The 20,617-nt window shown below is 35.6% G+C and overlaps 1 protein-coding gene and 1 long non-coding RNA gene across 2 annotated transcripts; one reads left to right on the top strand and one right to left on the bottom strand.

Moving 5' to 3' along the window:
* The first annotated feature begins 3,776 nt into the window (after positions 1-3,776).
* On the top strand, positions 3,777-6,244 carry LOC127095949 (uncharacterized). The gene is made up of 3 exons (XM_051034586.1): positions 3,777-4,077; positions 4,456-5,581; positions 6,226-6,244. Exons 1-3 carry the CDS (start codon positions 3,777-3,779, stop codon positions 6,242-6,244), a joined length of 1,446 nt encoding a protein of 481 aa, XP_050890543.1.
* A 5,981-nt stretch (positions 6,245-12,225) lies between these two features.
* Positions 12,226-13,860, bottom strand: LOC127092540 (uncharacterized). The gene is made up of 2 exons (XR_007792204.1): positions 12,952-13,860; positions 12,226-12,539 (listed from the first exon to the last, which is right to left on the bottom strand). It is a non-coding gene; the product is annotated as an uncharacterized LOC127092540 (long non-coding RNA).
* Positions 13,861-20,617: the final 6,757 nt, after the last annotated feature.

Here is a 20,617-nt window from a genome sequence, read left to right on the forward strand (position 1 = left end):
ATGAGGGATCAAAACCTCGTAGTTCGTGATACAAATTTCAAAGTGGATGCTTTGCTTTTAACAAAAATTAGGTTTGAAAGGCACAAAGGCCTAGAAATGGTTTGAATGAGTTAGTTCTTTTTGGCTTTTGAAATCTTTAAGTCAAGTATAGTTAAGTTTATTTACATGTTTATTTAAGAAAAAAGTTTAAAAATGCAATGGCATAAGGCCAAAGTTTCTAGTTTGCAAAATGGTCTAAGTTTAGAAACAAAACAAGTACAAACAAAGAAAATTAAAAAAAAAAAAGGGGTGGGGGATTTTGAAATTAAATAGATGGGGAGAAGATGAAGAGACTAATCCTAAGCATAAATTTAAAAGTTAAGAGTTGAAAAGATCTGACCAATGGGCTGCAATCCAATAGACAAGAATGTCATATAGAAATCCAAATTCCCTTTTACATTCAAGCAACAAATAATGCACACAATATTAACTTGAAGAGCCAGGAATCAAATAAAGATAGCCTCATCCAAGTTTAGCCATTTCATGATCTTCTTCAAATTTACCCACGTAGCAGATGAATTGCACAATGCCACAAGTCACAGGTTCAAAATAACAGCTTCACAGTGATCATATTGCAGATGAACTCAAATGGATCTTTAATGATGTATCATATGAAGTTTCAGATTACAATCACTTGGTTACATGAAAGTTGGCATTGGCCAAGTCCTTTGCATAGGGAATGTTGCCTAAATTCTAAGTCCAATTGTCTCAGAACAAACCAACAGTCCACACAAGACATTTTTTAGGGTTTTTGTTCTTATTATGTACATTAATGGCCAAAGACCATACAAACAAACATAATATACACAAGCAAAATATATCATAAAATATGGTCCAAATGGACAAAGTGAAAATGACATTAACATAAACAATTAGGATGGTATGAAAAATGGCAAATGAATAGAAGCTTAAAAGTTAAAGTGCATTAAAAGTAAATGACTTGAAATTAAATGTTAGTTGTTAATGAGTTAGAAGTTAGTATTGTTTTTGCTTTTTATTTTTTAAGTCATTTGTTATATTTTTGTGTTTGACAAGACCTTCAGACTTATGCCTACGTACCAACATAAAAATGAGGGATCAAAACCTCGTAGTTCGTGATACAAATTTCAAATTGGATGCATTACTTTTAGAAAAAATTAGGTTTGAAAGGCACAAAGGCCTAGAAAATGGTTTGAATGAGTTAGTTCTTTTTGGCTTTTGAAAATTTTAAGTCAAGTATATGCAAGTTTATTTACAAGTTTTATTTAAGAAAAGTAGTTTGAAATTGCAATGGCATAAGGCTAAAGTTTCTAATTTGCAAAGGGTCTAAGTTTTAAAAAAAAGAGAACAAGTACAAACAAAAAAGTTTTTTAAAAGGAGGGAGATATTTGAAATTAAAGAGATTGGGAGGATATGAAGAGACTAATCCTAGGCACACAATTAAAAGTTAAGAGTTGAAAAGATCTGACCAATGTGCTGCAATCCAATAGACAAGAATGTCATATAGAAACCCAAATTCCCTTGGACATTAGAATCAAGCAACAAACAAGGCACACAATATTAACTTGAAGAGCAAGGCATCAAATAAAGATAGCCACATCCAAGCTTAACCCTTCCATGATCTTCTTCAAATTTTCCCATGTAGTAGATGAATTCCACAATGCTACAAGACATAGGTTTAAAATAACAGCTTCACAATGATCATGTTGCAGATGAACTCAAATGGATCTTTTATGATGTATCATATGAAGTTTCAGATTATAAGCACTTGGTTACATGAAAGTTGGCATTGGCCAAGCCCTTTGCATAGGGAGCGTTGCCTAAATTCTAAGTCCAATTGTCTCAGATCAAACCAACAGTCCACACAAGATGTTTTTTAGGGTTTTTGTTCTTATTATGTACATTAATTGCCAAAGACCAAACAACACAATATACACAAGCAAAATATATCACAAAATATGGTCCAAATGGACAAAGTGAAAATGACATTAACATAAACAATTAGAATGGTATGAATAATGGCAAATAAATAAGGCTTAAAAATAAAGTGCATTAAAATAAATAACTTGAAAGTAAATGTTAGCTGTTAATGAATTAGAGGTTAGTATTGTTTTTTCTTTTTCTTTTAAGTCATTCTTTGGAGAACACTCAACCCACTTATCACAAGCATGGATCCTTAAACCAAGACATCTTCCAAAGGAAGGAAAAAAGGCCAAGTTTCCATACAATACCATGAAAGAGGGGAGACTTACAATCTCACTAACTAGAATGTTATGTCTTTTGTGTCAAAAATTTAGGGCTATGTTAAGCAATCGTAATTGGACTTATATAGAAGTCACAACTATTTGAGGCCGCACAATGGAATTTTGGTGCTAATGCATGTTAGAGACATAGTATAATGGACTATGCTCATGAAACATACCACACACAAAAAGAATATGCAAAAGAGGTGGCCTAATCTCATCCATACTTATGTTGATTTTCAATTAACTAGCCTTAGGACCTTGAGATATCATAGGACCATGACATGAATGCATAAAGAAGGGGAATAAGATGAAGAGGGAGGGGAATAGATCAAAACTCAAATTGGACAAAGGAGGACTTTTACCAAATTAAGATCATTCATTCATTTTTGGAGATAGAATGTACATTCCATTAATCCCCTAATTCCGATGATCTTAACCTAGCAAAGTCAAATCAACCTTGACCGAGGCCCAACAACACAAGTCAAACTCATACAAACAATCAAAATGGCTCAACACAATTATTTGGCATTTATTCAATTTAAAAAAAATACTAAAAATAATGCATTAAATTAAATATGGTTTGTCAAATCCCTAAAATCTCAGCAAAACACCAAAGAAATGACCATGAGATTTATCATAGGTCAAACAAGGTCAAAGGACCTTAGAGAAAAAATTTCAGAATTTTTAGAGACTTAAAAGTATTTTTAAATAATTAAAAATATTCACAAAATCAATTAAATCATGAAAAATATTAATAGTGATCCAAAAAATAATTTTAATTCAAAAAATGAAAGAGGATTTTAGATCAAGAAACCATCTATAGAGCTTAAGGAACTACCCAAGAATCTAAGATATGAGTTTTTAGATCAAGAACTAAATCGCCCAGTTATAGTAAGCGCCACCTTGAATAGAGATGAAACAAACCAACTTTTAGATATCTTGCAAAAGTAACCCTTAGCTTTAGGATATAACATATCTAATCTCAAAGGGATAAGCCCATCCATGTGCATGCACCGGATCTTGCTGGAGGAAGACTCTAAACCTTCCAGAGAACATCAACGAAGGCTAAACCTTATAATGAGCGATGTGGTTAAGAAAGAAGTACTACAACTACTAGAGGTTGTTATAATTTATCAAATTTCAGATAGTAAGTGGGTGAGCCTTGTACATGTGGTACCTAAAATAGGAGGTGTCGCGGTTGTGGAAAATGAGAAAGGCGAGCATATATCTAAACGTGTAAAAAACGGTTGGCATATGTGCATCGACTACAGAAAACTAAATAAGGTAACTAGGAAAGATCATTTCCCTCTCCCATTCATAGATCAAATGCTTGAGTGTCTAGATAGACACTCTTACTTTTGCTATTTAGATGGATACTCAGGATTTTTACAAATTCCCATTCACCCCGAAGATCAAGAGAAAACAACCTTTACATGCCCTTATGGAACATTTACCTATAGACGAATGCCCTTCAGACTTTGCAATGCCCCAGCCACCTTCCATCGCTGTATGATGTCAATCTTCACAGACTTTCTCGATGAGATTATGGAAGTTTTTATGGATGATTTCTCAGTATGTGAGTTCAGTTTTGAAGACTGTCTAGCTAACCTTGAGAAAATTCTTGAAAGATGCATGGAAACAAACCTTGTGCTAAACTGGGAAAAGAGTCACTTTATGGTTACCGAAGGAATAGTATTGGGACAGATAGTCTCCGAAAAGGGCATTGAGGTTGATAAAGCCAAAATAGAGGTTATAGAAAATCTCAAACCACCTAAGACCATTAGGAAAGTCCTTAGCTTTCTTGGACACGCCGGTTTTTACCGACGTTTTATTAAAGACTTCTCTAAAATAACAAAACCTCTAAGTAGCCTTCTAATGAAAGATGTCGAGTTTATTTTTGACGAAGAATGTATAGAAGTATTCAACCTTTTGAAACAAGCACTGATTTCTGCGCCTATTATACAACCCCCAGATTGGAACCAACCCTTTGAAATCATGTGTGATGCTAGCGATTACGCTGTTGGTGTTGTTCTAGGACAAATAAAGGACAAGAAATTACATGTAATTTGCTATGCTAGTAGAACCTTGGATGCTACCTAACTCAACTATGTAACAACCGAGAAAGAACTCCTCGTTGTTGTTTTTGCTATTGGTAAATTTCGATCTTATCTGGTCGGAGCTAAAATTATAGTTTATACAGATCATGCAGCTATTCGATACCTAATAATCAAGAAGGACGCTAAACCTAGGTTACTTGGATGGGTCTTTTTACTGCAAGAGTTTGACCTGGATATTCGAGACAAGAAGGGCATAGAAAATGTAGTTGCTGACCACCTTTCTAGGCTTGAATATTTAAAACCAGACCTAGTGCCAATAAATGACGATTTTACCTATGATAGACTCATGGAAAAAATCGAAACCATTCAGGATGATAACTCTGATTTTCCAATGGATTGGAACATTGAAAGAACTCTAGCAGTGACCAACATACCTTGGCCAGCTGACTTTGTTAATTACCTAGCTGTTGATACCATACCCCCAGACCTTAACTACCAACAGAAGAAGAAATTCTTTAGTGATGTAAGGTATTTTTATTGGGACGAACCTCTCCTTTTCAAAGGAGGGACAACCGACATATTTCGTCGCTGTGTCCCTGAAGAAGAGGTAGGAAACATCATAAAACATTGTCACTCCGCACCTTATGGTGGACATGCAGGCACATCTAAAACATGCGCTAAAATTCTCCAAGACGACCTCTATTGGCCAACATTATGGCGCGATGTTCATGCTTACATTACCAGATGGGATCGGTGCCAACGCACAGGGAACGTCTCAAGGCGTGACGAAATGCCATTAAGAAATATCCAAGAAGTAGCAATATTCGATGTTTGGGGGGTTGATTTTATGGGACCTTTTCCATCATCAATGGGAAATAAGTATATCTTAGTAGCTGTTGACTATGTGTCTAAATGGATTGAAGCTATAGCCTCACCTACAAATGACACTCGAGTAGTGATTAAATTATTCAAAAACAACATATTCCCTAGATTTGGAGTACCACGCCTTGTTATAAGTGACGGTGGATCATATTTCATATCCAGAATTTTTGATAAACTTTTAGATAAATATGGAGTTAAGCACAGAGTAGAAACACCATATCACCCGCAGACTAGTGGACAAGTGGAAGTGTCAAATAGGGAGATTACACAAATCTTAGAGAAAACAGTTTCAATATCTAGAAAAGATTGGTCTCAGAAGCTTAAAGAAGCATTATGGGCCTATAGAACCGCTTATAAAACCCCTATAGGAACCACCCTGTACCAATTAGTTTACGGAAAATCTTGTCACTTACCTTTTGAGCTAGAACACAAAGCCTATTGGGCCATTAAATCCCTGAATTTGGATTACCTAGCAGCTGGTGAAAAGCGCATTCTAGACATTCATAAATTAGACGAACTGCGTCACAGTGCTTATGAAAATGCCATAATATATAAAGAAAGAACCAAAGTGTGGCATGATAAGCGAATTGTAAAAAAAGATTTCAACATAGGCGGTCTTGTTCTCCTTTTTAACTCCAGGTTGCGACTCTTTCCTGGTAAGTTGTGCTCATAATGCACAGACCCTTACGAGGTCTCGAAGATCCTAAAGTCTGGAGCAGTTGAAATCAAGAACAACTCTTGCAATCCCTTCGTAGTAAATGGGCAAAGGATGAAGCACTACCAAGGAGGTGACATCCCTATAAATTACTCTTACCACACTCTGATCGATCCACCTGTCCCTGTTTCTCAAATATGAATCTCTAATCGTCAAGCTAAAGATGTTAAACAAGCGTTGCGTGGGAGGAAACCCATGATTTTTCTCTATTTTTCTCACTTTATTATTTTTGTGTTGTCTTTATTCGATGTTTTATTTCTGTATTTAATTGAACTAACATTAGTAATATTTATGTTTCATGTTCCAGGTCTCATTACTCTCCGTAGCATTCTCCACTAACCATATTTTTCAGGATGCAGAGTTTCGATGATATGCATGTTATGTTCAGAGACGAAATTCAGAGAAAGCGTTATGCGATCCTATCTGAGCGTCCCATGTTACCCACTAGGTACCCTGACCCTGATTTCATGGAAACCTTAGATCTTTAGGCAAGTGTGAGGTATCTATGCAATAAGCTTCAATGGAAGGAATATGCTGGTGCAATGCATGTAACCTACAGGAACCTGACTCTGGAATTCTTAAGCCCCTTCAACAGGAGTCGTCGTCCCAGGAATTCAAAGCCAGGCGACGAAGGTACCAGTGGTCAGCAGTAGTGTCATCCAGGTTACTCCTTTCCTCATCTTTTATCGAAACATTGGGGACAATGTTCGGTTTAAGTGTGGGAGGAGATTTCTATGCTTTCTTTTTCTTTTAATTTTTTGCATTTTTCGTTTTTTTTAGTTTATTTTAATTTTTGTTTCAATAAATGGCATGTGCTAGACGAGTCTTCTGTGTAGTGTAACCCTACTTCCCCATTCTTGAGCCCTACAAAAAAAATTGACAAAGAAAACAACTTTTATTTTGAAAATTTTGGGCTTTTAGACAAGTTTAGGATATGATGTTAAAGACTTGGAAAAACTTTTAAAAATAGATACCGTCTCAACACCGTAAGCTTATTGACTTTGGAAACTGATCCCGATACTTACTATATTATAGCCTTAATTTTAATAGAAATCGATAGATTGATAATTTGGTCTCTGTGGGAACGATAATCTTTTGTATTACTTTGACGTGTTTCGTATACTTGCGGATAGCATATTGCACATCACCCATCAGTATCGTTCCAACAAGGAAGGCTCCTTGTGGGCCTCTACTACACAACCACCATCTTAAACTTATAGTTTAGAGAGTCTATCTCACAAAGCCAATAATCAGAGAGCCTCCAATAGCAATATAAGAATCAATCAACAAATCACAAAAATAGCAATTACAAGGAGACAATAATAATATAATAAAGAAAACAATCAAATAAAGTTAACATTCAAACGCAGAATGAACTAAACTAGGCTTGACTCTCTCTTTCAAGGAGCATTTCCCCCAGTAGGGTCTTCAGCTGTTGCATCTAGAAAAATACGATCCTTCACGGTGGTCATGGAAAAATGATTTGAACAGAGTTGCCCCAAACTTTATTTATTCCAATGAAGGAATGGGAAAATATCGATAAAAACTTTAACAATAGAATAATGGTAAATATAATCATTTTCGGGTTCGGGAGTCGATTACGCAAGGGGAAGGTATTAGCACCCCTAATGTCCGTTTATCCAACGGGAACCTTTTAGTCTAATTTGCGATTTCAATGTTAGTTAATGTTATTTGTTTTCTTCGAGTGAATAAAAGATTGAAAAGAGAAAGGAAACCTCAAAAGGGGGAAAATGGAGGTTTTTTATTAGGGTGCTCGCTAAGATCTCAGAATCTCATGCCTACGTGTCCTTATAGTGCAATGAGGAAATCATAACATTTGTAGTTCGGGGAACTACGGTTTGTTGGATTTCTTTAATGAACAACTGTTTAGATCATGTTCTAAAGGATAAACATTGGCTTGTCTACTCTCGGTGGAGGCTTAAGCACTAGTTTGTTATGCGTGTTATAAGGGATTGAATAGTGTTTTTTTTGAAAAGGTATTGGTTAAGTGTTTTGTTGGATGACGATTGCTCGAGTAAGAGAACTCGTATCTAAACAATCTAGGAGAGGAATCGAAGGCTCGAGACCATATCCCTTTTTATCTTTCATTGAAAAAGGATTTAATAGTATTAAGGAGGGATGACAAATACTCGAATTTCCAAGTAAGGAAAATTGTATCCAAGTATTCGGGAAGAGGAATCGAAGGCTTGAGACCATATATCTTTTTAATCTAATTTGTTATGAAAATGGGTTTACGTATGGTTGATATTTTTTAGATAAACGATGAATACTCGAATGATCGAGTAAGGAAACTCGTACCCAAGTATTCAAGGAGAGGAATCGAAAGCTCTAGACCATCACACTTTTCGTTTAGTTTATTATGAAAATGATTCGATTTAAACAGGTTAGGAACTTTTAAGAGAAATGACAATTGTTTGACTAATCGAGTAAGGGAACTCGTACCCAAACAATTGAGGAGAGGAGTCGAAGGCTCAAAACCATCTCCCTTTTCATTTATAAATAATATTTAAGTATAATTAGAGCGCTCTAGTTTTGATTTGAATAAAATAGTCGACACTGAATCGAGGTTTGAATTTGGATTCACATATATGTTAGGGGTGTACTTGCCTAATGGGGTATAGGATATCAAACCCATCAAACAAACACAAGAAAATAAGTGTATGCGCATAACATGTTTTATTGTAAGAAAGCCCAAGAGTAAGCTATGTGAGGTTGATGGAGATGCTAAAAACAATCGACTTACGAAGGTTTTGAAAAAATGGACTCGACATTGAATCGACAATTAGTTTATTTTAAAATGGTTAAGGAAACAAAAACCAACCAAATAAAACACAAACAAATGAATGTAGGTGCATCAAAGCTTCATTGTAAGAAATCCATAGAGTAAGCTATGTGAGGTTGATGGTGATGCTAAAAGCAATAGACTTACAAAGGATTTGGGAAATGGACTCCATATTGAATCGAGAGTTAGTTAATTTTAAAAAAATTGGGTTAATGATTTTATGCAAATGTTAACAACATAATATAACAATGATAAAGGAAATCAAAAACCTTATATACAATTTTATGGGAATGGCGGTACAAGTTGTTGAATGTGGATACAAAACAATGAAACAATTAAATCAAGCCCAACCATCAAACAATAATAAATGAGTATGGATGCACGAGGATGACCATGATGTGGTAAGATGAAAATGATGCATAATGATAATGAGCATAAGGTAAATGATAAGAAAGTAAAGAGTCAATGATAAAAGTTAGATATTGATATTACAAAAGGTAACTACTTAGGGATCCTCTATCCACAAATCAAAGGACTCAAAATATGACACATTAAGGGATAACATATCCTTGATGTAAAGTGTTAATGATGATCTCATGATCATCTATAAACATGTTTGCATCAACGAAGATTTAATCAACCGAAACGTCCATCTATCAATGATTTGAAGTATGAAAGATTATCACCCAAGCAATTACAAAAAAGGTGGGGACAAATGACGTTTTTAAACATCTGTATCACCACTTATGCATCATTAGTAAGTGAGGCAATGACCTCAAGCCATTTACACACACACACAATATACAACAACAATTATGAATTTGTTCCCATTAGAAGATGGAAACGGTCCCATGAAATTGATTTCCTAGACATCAAAGATCTCCACTTCTAGGATTGGCTTTTGTGGCATCTCATCTCTCCTTTTAATTTTTCCAGTGTGTTGGAATCGGTCACACTCCATGGTAAAAATGTGCACATCCCTAAAAATGGTAGGCCAATAAAGGTCAGTTTGGATAATTTTGGCAAGAGTTTTCGAAATTCTCATATGCCTGTCCATATGGCGAAGAGTGACAATGGGTCATGACACTTTCGATCTCATCATCAGGGACATATCGGCGGAAAGTACCATCGACGCCTCTTTTAAATAAGACAGGGTCATCCCAATAGTATTGCTTAAGGTCATGGAAAAATCACTTCTTCTACTGGTAGGTTAGGTCAGAAGGAAAAACACCAGTAATGAGGTAGTTGATGTAATCAGCATACCGCGATACCGCTAATTTAGCTACAATAGCAGCCTCCTTATGTTCCTTCTTAATACTAGAGCTTCCTTATTCAAGGAAATCAATAATATGGGCATAACGTGGCGCTTCATCTCTACAAAAGGCTACCAGCCTGTCGTAAGGAAAATAGTCATTAATTGGTATATCTTCACACTTACCATCACTTATTCTCGACAGGTGATCCGCCACTACATTTTATGTACCTTTCTTATCAGTAATAGAATCCACCTAATCAACCTCGACTTTGCATCCTTCTTAGTTAATAGGTACCAGAGGGTGGTGTGGTCTGTGTATACGATAATTTTTTATCCTACAAGGTAAGAACAAAATTTATCAACAGCGAACACGATTGCCAGAAGCTCTTTCTTAGTAGTGTGATAGTTTATCTGAAATAACGTATAGTGTCCTACTTGCATAGTAAATGACATGCAACTTTTTATCCTTGCGTTGTCCTAAAACAGCGCCTACTACATAATCACTAGCATCACACATAATCTCAAAAGGTTCACTCCAATCAGGAGGTTGCATTATGAGTGTAGAGATTATTGTGCTTTTCAGTAACTAAAAGTACTCATGGCATCGTTCATTGAATATTAACTCAGTGTCCTTCAGTAACAGACCAGTCAAGGGTTTGGTTATCTTGGATAAGTCTTTTATGAATCATCGGTAGAAATCGGTGTGTCAAAGAAAGCTTTGAATTTCTCTAACAGTTTTTAGAGGTTGCAAATTCTTGATAACCTCTATTTTGGCTTTATCAACCTCTATTCCTCTAGAAAACACTAGGTGTCCGAGAATTATGCCCTCCTTCACCTTGAAGTGGCATTTCTCCAAGTTCAAAATAAGGTTCACCTTTACACACCTCTCAAGTAACTTATCTATATTAACTAAACAAATCTCAAAATTCGACCCACACACGGAGAAGTCATCCATAAATACTTCCATTGTATCCTCTATAAAGTCCACAAATATGGCCATCATGGATCTATGAAATATGGCCAGAGTGTTACACAACCCAAACGGTATCCGGCGGTAAGCGAAAGTGCCATAGGGGCATGTGAAGGTAGTCTTTTCTTGATTACTTGGGTGTATCGGAATCTGGAAGAATTCCGAATACCCATCCAAGTAACAGAAATGTGAGTGCCTAGCTAAGAGCTCTAGCATCTAGTCAATAAATGGAGGGGGAATGGTCTTTCATAGTGGATTTGTTTAACTTCCTGTAATCAATACATATCCTCCACCCCCTTTTCCGTGCGTTTAGCCAAAAAAAATATACTCTCTCATTCTTCACCGCCGTCATACTACCTTTCTTCGGTACCACGTGTAACAAACTTACCTACTTGTTATATGAGATAAGATAAATTATCCCAGAGTCAAGAAGTTTCATGAATTATTTCTTGACCACCTCACTCATGTTGAGATTCAGCCTTCTTTGGTTCTCTCTAGAGGTTTTGGAATCCTTTTCAAGCATAATCTGGTGCATACGCACATATGGGCTAATTCCCTTGAGGTCATTTATGGCATATCCTAATGCCTCGGAATATTGTCATACCTTAATTTTCCCCCAAAATTTATTCATATGCATACAATTCATCTGTATCTCATTTTCATCATCACATGATGACCATTTCATTTGGTCATTAGCGTGCATCAGTCAAAGTCAATAGAAGGAAAATCAACAATTTGACTTATTCTTTTGATCATGTGCATAATCATATGTCCAATTCCAAATACGCGACATCATTTGATTTAAAATTTCGTTAGATTCTTTTTGATTCAAGACTTGTGAGGGTTTAGTTGAAACTTTGCATGTTTAAGATCAAATCCCCTAGTTTTAGGTTATTGAAAAGTGTTTCAAATGGCACACAGTAATTCATTTTGACATTATTGATAAAACAAGTTCAAATCATCCATACACCATTTCATTCTATTCAAACTTAAATTAACTTCAAATCTCATATCACTTGAATTCACCATCCATGATCAACTTCATACGATAATTTCCATTTTTAACAAAATAAATCGTAAGTAAGTTTGAATTAGTGTTTGTTTGTTTTCACGAGCGATTTGTAATATACGTGCGTTTGGCCAAAAACCACAATTAATAGCTTCTTTATTTCAACATTAAAATTGCCTTGGAACACGAGAAAATTGACAGCAACGCCAAAACAAACATATGCTTACTTTGAACTTGGTTTTGGATTTGGTTTACAAATAATAAAGAGAGTAATAAGGAAAAAACTTATAAATTGAATTGCTTTGCATTTGGAAATTACATAAGAGTTTAGATACAATACCATGATGTTCCATTTTGAGCTATTTTTACATCTTGGAATGGAAAATCACATATCTACAACAACAAAAATACCTGATGCTACTGAATGTTGAAGCTTGTTCACCAAGCCATATTTCTTCATCACAAAAAAAAACTCCATCTTGAAGCCATGGTTCAAAAATAAGGACTTAATGCTAATCTTCATCATCAACCCATCTTCTTCTCCAATTTACTCTTCAACCATGTCCATTATTAGCAAGAAGGACCTAACATCAAAAGAGACAAAATTCAAAAAGAAAGAGAGCAAAAGTTACCGCAGTTAAAAAAATCAGTAACAATTCCAAATTCAAAGATTCACAACTCAGTGGCATAGTACATAATATTCCTCTCTTCCACTCACACAAATCCCACAAATTGTGAGATGATTCACCATTTTATAGCCTACTCAAGATCTAATGTATTTGATCTTATCTACAATCCCTTAATTCACACACTTAACCTCAGAAATATCTCCATCTGCCCTCATTCACACATATCAAATTTCCCTCACCTCACTACTATAAATCAACACTTATTTTCACTCACAAGAAGACATCATAAAATCCTATTTGCAAAGCACAAAGGCGTAGCAGAAAACACAACATATCAGATATATAGAAAACACAAAAAAACACTAACCATTTTCCACTAAAAGCTCTAAACCTAAGGTTGCTAGAGCTCCTCATTAGAGCTCTGTGTAATCTTGAGCGAGAACTCTCCTCGCAAAATAATACCATAGAAGAATTCAATAACCACAAGCATAGAAAGAGAAGGAGTAGAATCAGAGTCGGGAAAGGAAAAATAGTGGAAAAACGTACCTGAACGTGAAAGACCACCGTGCCAGAAATCTCTCTGTCGCGCCAGAAATCGCCAATCTTCATTTAGGTATCCCTAAGCTCTTTTCATGTGGTTTTTTGTATGATATGTGACGTTTTGTTGATGCTTGTTCCTCCCCCCATGCCTATTGTCTAATTTTCTGCTTGGTTTTGATTTAAATTTAAGGCTAGGGTTCACGCTCTGTTTGAATGGTTTGAGAGATTTAGGTTATTTTTCTTAAATTTTTTGGTGCGGATTTGGATTGGGGACATTAAATAACATATCTTCGATGGTTGATAGAGTTACAGTGGACTTTGACGGTGGTGACTCTATGCAACTTCATAGGCGCCACCTCCATTATTCATCTCTCATCGGAAAATTAGGAATGACATGGTTTTTATCTTGAATGAAGAGAAAGAGATGAGAGCATTCAACAATTAAGAGAGAGAAGAATGAGTTTCAAATGAACTCCTCTCTCTCAAGCATCACAATTGTACTCCCTCCATTCGCCCTCAGATACGCGATAAATGGCTCTTTGTGAGCCTTTGGTTTTGTTGACTAATGCCCTGTCAACTAGGGGTTCCATGTGGAATCCACACCTTAGCCAGTATCGACCGGACTTTTAAGCCTTTTAGATCACTTTGACTTGCAGGTATTCCAATCCTCACCCCCGGTTGAGTCAACTTAGTTGACTCCCAATTTGGGCTGAGTCTTTTTAGTTTGGCCAACACCTTGCTTCCTGCGCCCTTTAACTGACTTTTGACACCCCTCCTTTTGGGCTTTTCTTTAAAGCCCATTGTTATTTTTTGTTGTTTTCTTTTTTTTATTATTTAGTTTTTTTCTCTTTTATTTTTAAAAATCATGTTTAATTATAAAAATAATCTCATTTTAGTTTGTCAATAATTAATTTTATTAAATTAAAAATAAAAAAATAATAACCTTCCTTTCTTTTTTCTGAAAAAATACAAATAAAAAAATAACTTATTCAAAGATTTTTTTTTAATCTTTCCTTTTGTTTTTAATAGTCACCTTTTAATTAAAACAAAAAAAGTTCATCATTCTTTTCTCTCTTTTCTCTTTTATTTATTTTTTTATTTATGAAGTTGTATATTATTGTATTATTTTCTTTATTTTCATTTATTTTATTTTTCAAATGACAAATGTATTCTCATCCCTTTGGTTGTAATTTTAATTATTTACTTGCTTTTATTTTTTGCCTTTAGTTAGATAAATTGAACTAATAAATAATTGAAAAAAATAAAATCAACCCTTTTACTAAATAAGTAAAAAGCTTGATCAACATCAAGGGCATTTTCATAAACTAATTAAATAAATTATTTTTGAGACAAAAAATACTTGGTTAACACCAAATTTCCATTTCAAAATTCAACTTCCAAACATTTCATAATCAACCCCATTTTCAAATAATTTCATCTTGCAACAAAAATAAAAACGTTTGACCCAATATTAAGCCATTTTCTCAAATAAATCCATAAATGACTAATCTAAACAATTTTGACCATTTTCAAATAATGGAAGAAAAAGACCACCTGGGTGTAAGGTCTAGTCATAGTACCGAGTGTTAGACCCAAGTCGTAATAGCTTGCATGTACAAATACTTGTTTGTCCTAAAAAAAATCCAAATGTGTCTTCCTTTCATAATAAATTGGATGAAAAAGACTACTTGGGTGTAACGTCCAATACTAGTCCCAAATACTAGGCCCAAGTTGTAAGAGCTTGCAAGCCCAATTGTCCATCTTCTACTCAAAACACTTGTAAATATTCCAACATTTTCATAACAAAAATGGGAGAAAAATATCACCTGGGTGTAAGATCCAGTCATAGTCCCGAGTGTTAGACTCAAGTTGTAAGAGCTTGCAAGTCCTAAATACTCGTCTTCCAACCCAAAAATATGTCCAACACATCCAAACAATTTTTCCTTTCGTCATAACTTCAAACTCATTTTTAAACGAAAGATGTTTCATCTCGAGACGATGCAAAAAAATATCATCCACATATGTGCGAGTGAGATAAGTGACGTTTTTCCGCGAATGTTGATACTAGAAATCCATTATGTTGTGATGAAAACGTTATCTCCTTTAACTACTTTAGGTAAGAAATGTTTTATGTCGAATGTGACATAATAACTTTCGCTAAAATCTACCAACAAATAAACGTTTTCTACCCAGAACTATGTAGCCTTCAGTTCTCCTTCGCACCTGGAGATATGCAGAAGCGAGATTCAAAGTCTCGTCAGGCACCCTAATAAAAACTTATCTTTTAGTCCTATTCTTTTTCCCTCAAAATAACCCGAGAAATCAAACATTTTAAAGCTAAAACTTATGCACAAAACAAACTAAATGGTTCCCGTTGAGTACAACGGATGTGAGGGGTGCTAATACCTTTCCCTCGCATAATCGACTCCCGAACCCGATTCAGTTATGACGATCATATCATTGTCATATTTTTAAGGGTTTTATCAATACTTTTCCTTTCACTCTTTTGGGAATAAATAAATTTCAATGGTGACTTTGTTAGTCATTTCGCGAGCGTGCGACACACTCGCAAGGTTGTATTTTTCGAGATGCGACAAATATCTCTTTAATACAACAATAAGTTCACCAGTTTCTTATCTACCTAGGTTGGCATTAACAATGATAGGGCAGTTAAGTTCAGTATCTAGGAATTCATATCTAAGGATTTGAGGTAGCTCCTTAAGCTGAACTTTAGGACTCTCTGTGTTAGGCATCAGATTAGGAGTAAGGGCGAGGCACTCTTCTAAACCTTCATCTAATAGTAATTCATCCTCGGGATCCTTTACTTCTGGTGTCGGAGGCACGACCAACTCTTCAGCAGGTGGTTCCTCTAACAACAACTCTTTCAAACACTTATCAATGATGTCCATAAAACAGCACGTATCATCGATAGTAGGGGCTTTCATAAACTGGGATAGTATAAACTTAATCTTCTCCTTACCAACCTCGAAAGTAATTTTTCCTCTCTTCACATCTATTTTTGCACCAACTGTGGCTAAGAAATATCTACCTAACAAGATCGGAATTTTGGAGTCTTATTTAATATCCATTACTACAAAGTATGTAGGAATGTACAACTGACCGATTCTAACTGGAATGTCTTCCAGTATGCCTACAGGGTACTTGACTGATCGATCATCCAGCTGAAGGGACATTTTGGTGGTTTTCAAGTCACCTTAATTTAACCTCTCACATATCAAGAGAGGTATCAAGCTAACACTAGCTCCTAAATCACATAGGGCCTTATCGATTACGAACTTTTCGATGACACAGGGAATCAAAAAGCTCCTTGGATCCTTAGTTTGGTGGCATCTAATTATGTATAACGGAACTACACTCTTTAGTGAGTGCCACTGTACTATCATTATATAGTTTCATTTTATTAGATAATATATCTTTAAGGTACTTAGCATACAAAGGAATTTGGGTAATAGCCTCCGAAAAAGGAATAATGATGTGGAACTGCTTCAAGAGCTTCACAAACTTTCTAAAGTGACCCTCAGTCTTATACTTAGCAAGTCTCTAAGGGTATGGAACGAGTGACTTATAAGGAGGAGGAGGAGGTACATATGGTTGTTCCTTCTCAACTACCTCAGTTACTTTGGATGTCTGTCCAATATCAATTATGGGTTCTCTTATCGGGCTTTTGTTAGTCACTCTCTCTAGTTCCTTCTTGACACTCCTTCCTATGTTATGTTGTCTAACTCTATGATTAACGAGGTCGTCTAACTCTGTCCCACTTTATAGTGTGATGGAATTAACGTGTCCCTTAGGATTAGGCTGTGTTTGGCCAGAAAATATTCCAGCTGGGACAATAATCGCTGCTTGTTGTTGGGCTACTTATGAGATTTGAGTCTCAATCATATTGTTATGTGTGGCCATGGCATCTACCTTATTCTCTAACTTCTTAATCATCTCATTTGTATGAATATTCTAGTTCATAAACTCTTTGTTCAGTTGGGTTTGAGACATGACAAAATTTTCCATCATTAGCTCCAATTAAGACTTTTTAGGTGCAGGAGGATCAATAGAGGCTCATTTATGATTCTGGAAGCCATGAGGAGTACGAGGCGGAGGGCTAGGTACAAAAAGATCAATATTTTTCTTATAGGAGAAATTCAAATGATTTCTACATCATTATGCGTATTGGAATAGGGATTTCCATGCGCACAATTATCCTAGTCGTGGGTAGGCTTAGATAATAACTGACAGTCAGTAGTGACATGTCCTTGGACTCCACAAATTTCACAGTCTGGAGTCAAGACATCTATAGTAGATGCATGAATAAAGGTCAAATTGTTTATTTTTTGAGTGAGGGCATCTACTTTAGCACTCATGTGATCGAAGCCTCTCACTTCATACATACCATGTAACATCCTACTTCCCGACTCGACGAATAATTAAATAAAACATGCATAATACATAATTCCTTCAAGTAGGATGCTACTAAAACATCAACAAAACATACATAAACCACATAATTGAAATTAAAATCATTTGATAAGCAACGGAAATTATAAAGTACTTGGCATTAAAAGCCTCAACAACATTATTAGTTTGGAAATTGGTTCAACATCAAAATAAATGAAAAGATATGCAACATAATCACAATAAAAGAATAACTTGTTCCCATCGTGTTACATATCAGAGAGATCACAATTATAAGACTCGATTGACAAGCAACTAAAGAGGCACAACGTTATCCTCAACATCAAGTTCCTATTGAGCTACCTGATTGTCTATAATCCAGAGGAGCACATACACAAAAATACAAAAAGGGGTGAGAATACATTCAAATGATAACCGATGCACAAAAAATCAGGGTAGATTTCCACATTACAAATTACACACATATCAAACATGCACCACAATATCACGTATTCATGTTTCACCCACCCCATAATAAATCATCAATCACAATGTTATTCATCACATTCAAAGTCACACAACTTTATACAAGAGTATTCAACAACACTTAAGCATCTCATCTGCACAACAGTTATGTAATGCAATGCAACATCGGCTTAACTCATGCATGCAGTACCAACTCAACAAACACTACGCCAAACAAGACCTTAGACAGCGCTTTTTTTAGCCTTAGACAGCGCTTTAAAGCGCTGTCTAAACCTCCGCTGCTAAAGGTTTAGACAGCGCTTTTTTAAATCTTAAAAGCGCTGTCTAAGCCCCCCCCTTAGACAGCGCTTTGGCCAAAAGCGCTTTCTAAGACCCTTCTATTTTAGTTTTTTTAGGTATACCTTAGACAGCGCTTTTGGCAAAAGCGCTGTCTAAGGGGGGGGGGGGGGGGGGGGGGGGGGGGGGGGCTTAGACATCGCTTTTCAGAAAGCGCTGTCTAAGCCCCCCCTATTTTAATTTTTAGGTATACCTTAGACAGCGCTTTAGGCAAAAGCGCTGTCTAAGGGGGGGGGGGGGGCTTAGACAGCGCTTTTCATAAAGCGCTGTCTAAGCCCCCCCCCCCTTAGACAGCGCTTTTTACAAAAGCGCTTTCTAATACCCCCCTTAGACAGCGCTTTTTACAAAAGCGCTGTCTAATGTATACGAAAATTTTTGAAGCTTTTGTTTTAAACCACATTTTTTCCAGGTTTATAAACCAGAATTTCTACCTGTTTTCAACCAGATTTTGACAGACAGTTATCACATTTTATACATGCCATTTTGGCCTTTTTTCTACCAATTTTTGGCTAACAAATATATATATATATACCAATTCAAACCAATTTTGCCTTAAATGTATCAAAATATATACAAATTTATGTACACATTTACAAGTCATTACATATACTACAAATGTACACATTAATTACACAAATTTATGAAAAAACTTTGAGCTCTATCATGAATTGACACCACTCCTCTTTGATTTCGTCCACTTGATCCTTTGTATAAAATGCACACTTGAATTCCTCAAAGTACTACATAATAATATAACATATTTTGAATTAATTCCAACTATTTAATTATATGAGATATGTGTAAATATAAAAATAACTCATAAGTTAGAAATACATACATCGGTGGGAATCACTAATCGGCCCAAAGCAAGAGTATCTCGCATAAACCTCAACACGAAAAACCCGCAATCTATTTGATTACGTTGTTGAGGACACTACATATGAAAAAAAAATATGGATTATAAATCCTAAGTTTTATCAAGTGTCATCACTAATATAATAAAAAATGTGGTAATTAAAAATATACCGCCACTTTAATCCATGTAATGCCGTTGGCGCGCCTCCTTGAGGTTTGGATATCTCGTTGGGCCCGAAAAGCTTGTAGGACGCTAATAAAATAAAAATGAAGCAATTAGAACAATTCACATAAACTAAGAAAAATTTTGAACATTCTCACTTACGTGTCAATTAGGACCTTCATATCCGGGTATGTTGTCCAATCATTTCCTAACGAGTCAAGATAATACACAATTTCTCGGATAGGATTGATTGCGAGCAACAACCAATGTCCACTGTAATGATTAGGCAAATGTTAGATGGTAACTTGGAAAATAATTATAATAGATGAATTTAGAATGAAATGCTAACCCGGTATTAAACGGTATAAAAAACAACTTCTCCGCATCTTTATTGTCATTGAGGATCCGAAGAACGTACTCCGTCACGGTATCCGGTCTACTTAAGATTAAACTTAAGTTGACGGTCGCGGGTGCTAAGAATCCGAATGACTGGTCCAAATCATTGGGGCGCATCATTTTGTCATACAAAAACCTAATATAAAAACATCATTAACACCTCTTTTGAAACATAAAGTAAACCGGATTAACATAAAGTAAACATCATTAACATAAGTTGTTTAATTAATAAAACAAAGTAGACCGGATTTACCTAATATATGTATTGACAACGGTGACGCCGATTTCTTCATGATTAAAAACTTGCATGAAGTCTTCATTACCAATCATTTGGTCGTGAGCAAAGCCGAAAATCCCTTCCTCCATATGTATAGTCCGAACACCTCCGGTCGGTATATCGGTCATCTCTAGAAATGTCCTGAGGCACGACCTATACTTGGTGGTAGGTTTTTTCCTAGCTACGGTCTTCTTAGCACCAGAACTTTTTACCCGTGCGGAGGCGTTCCTAACCTCCTTTTTTTGTTGTGCGGAGGCATTGCTAACCTCATTTTCTTGAACCTACATGTCATATAAATAGTTAGATCAAATTAAGAATGTAACAACTTCCATGAATATATGTCATATAATTGTATATTACCTCTTTTCTTGATTTGGATTTTGTGGGAGTCTATTTAACATAATCAAGGAAAATATGTAAGTAAAATTTTAAGCATAAATTTTAAACTTTGAATATACACATTAAAGTTAACATAAGTTTTAAGCATACCTCATATCCTACGCATATGAGGTTTGTCGGCCATGCAACAAACGAACCTACTGCTTCGTGCACCGTTGTTGCATCCGAATCATC

The sequence above is a fragment of the Lathyrus oleraceus genome, chromosome 6 (genome assembly GCF_024323335.1).
Source record: "Lathyrus oleraceus cultivar Zhongwan6 chromosome 6, CAAS_Psat_ZW6_1.0, whole genome shotgun sequence".
Taxonomy (NCBI): domain Eukaryota; kingdom Viridiplantae; phylum Streptophyta; class Magnoliopsida; order Fabales; family Fabaceae; genus Lathyrus; species Lathyrus oleraceus.

Coding starts and splice junctions, on each gene's coding strand:
- LOC127095949 (XM_051034586.1), top strand. CDS start 3,777: ATGTCAATCTTCACAGACTTTCTCGATGAGATTATGGAAGTTTTTATG. Junction 4,078..4,455: donor TAGCTTTCTTGGACACGCCG/GTTTTTACCGAC, acceptor CTAAAATTATAG/TTTATACAGATCATGCAGCT.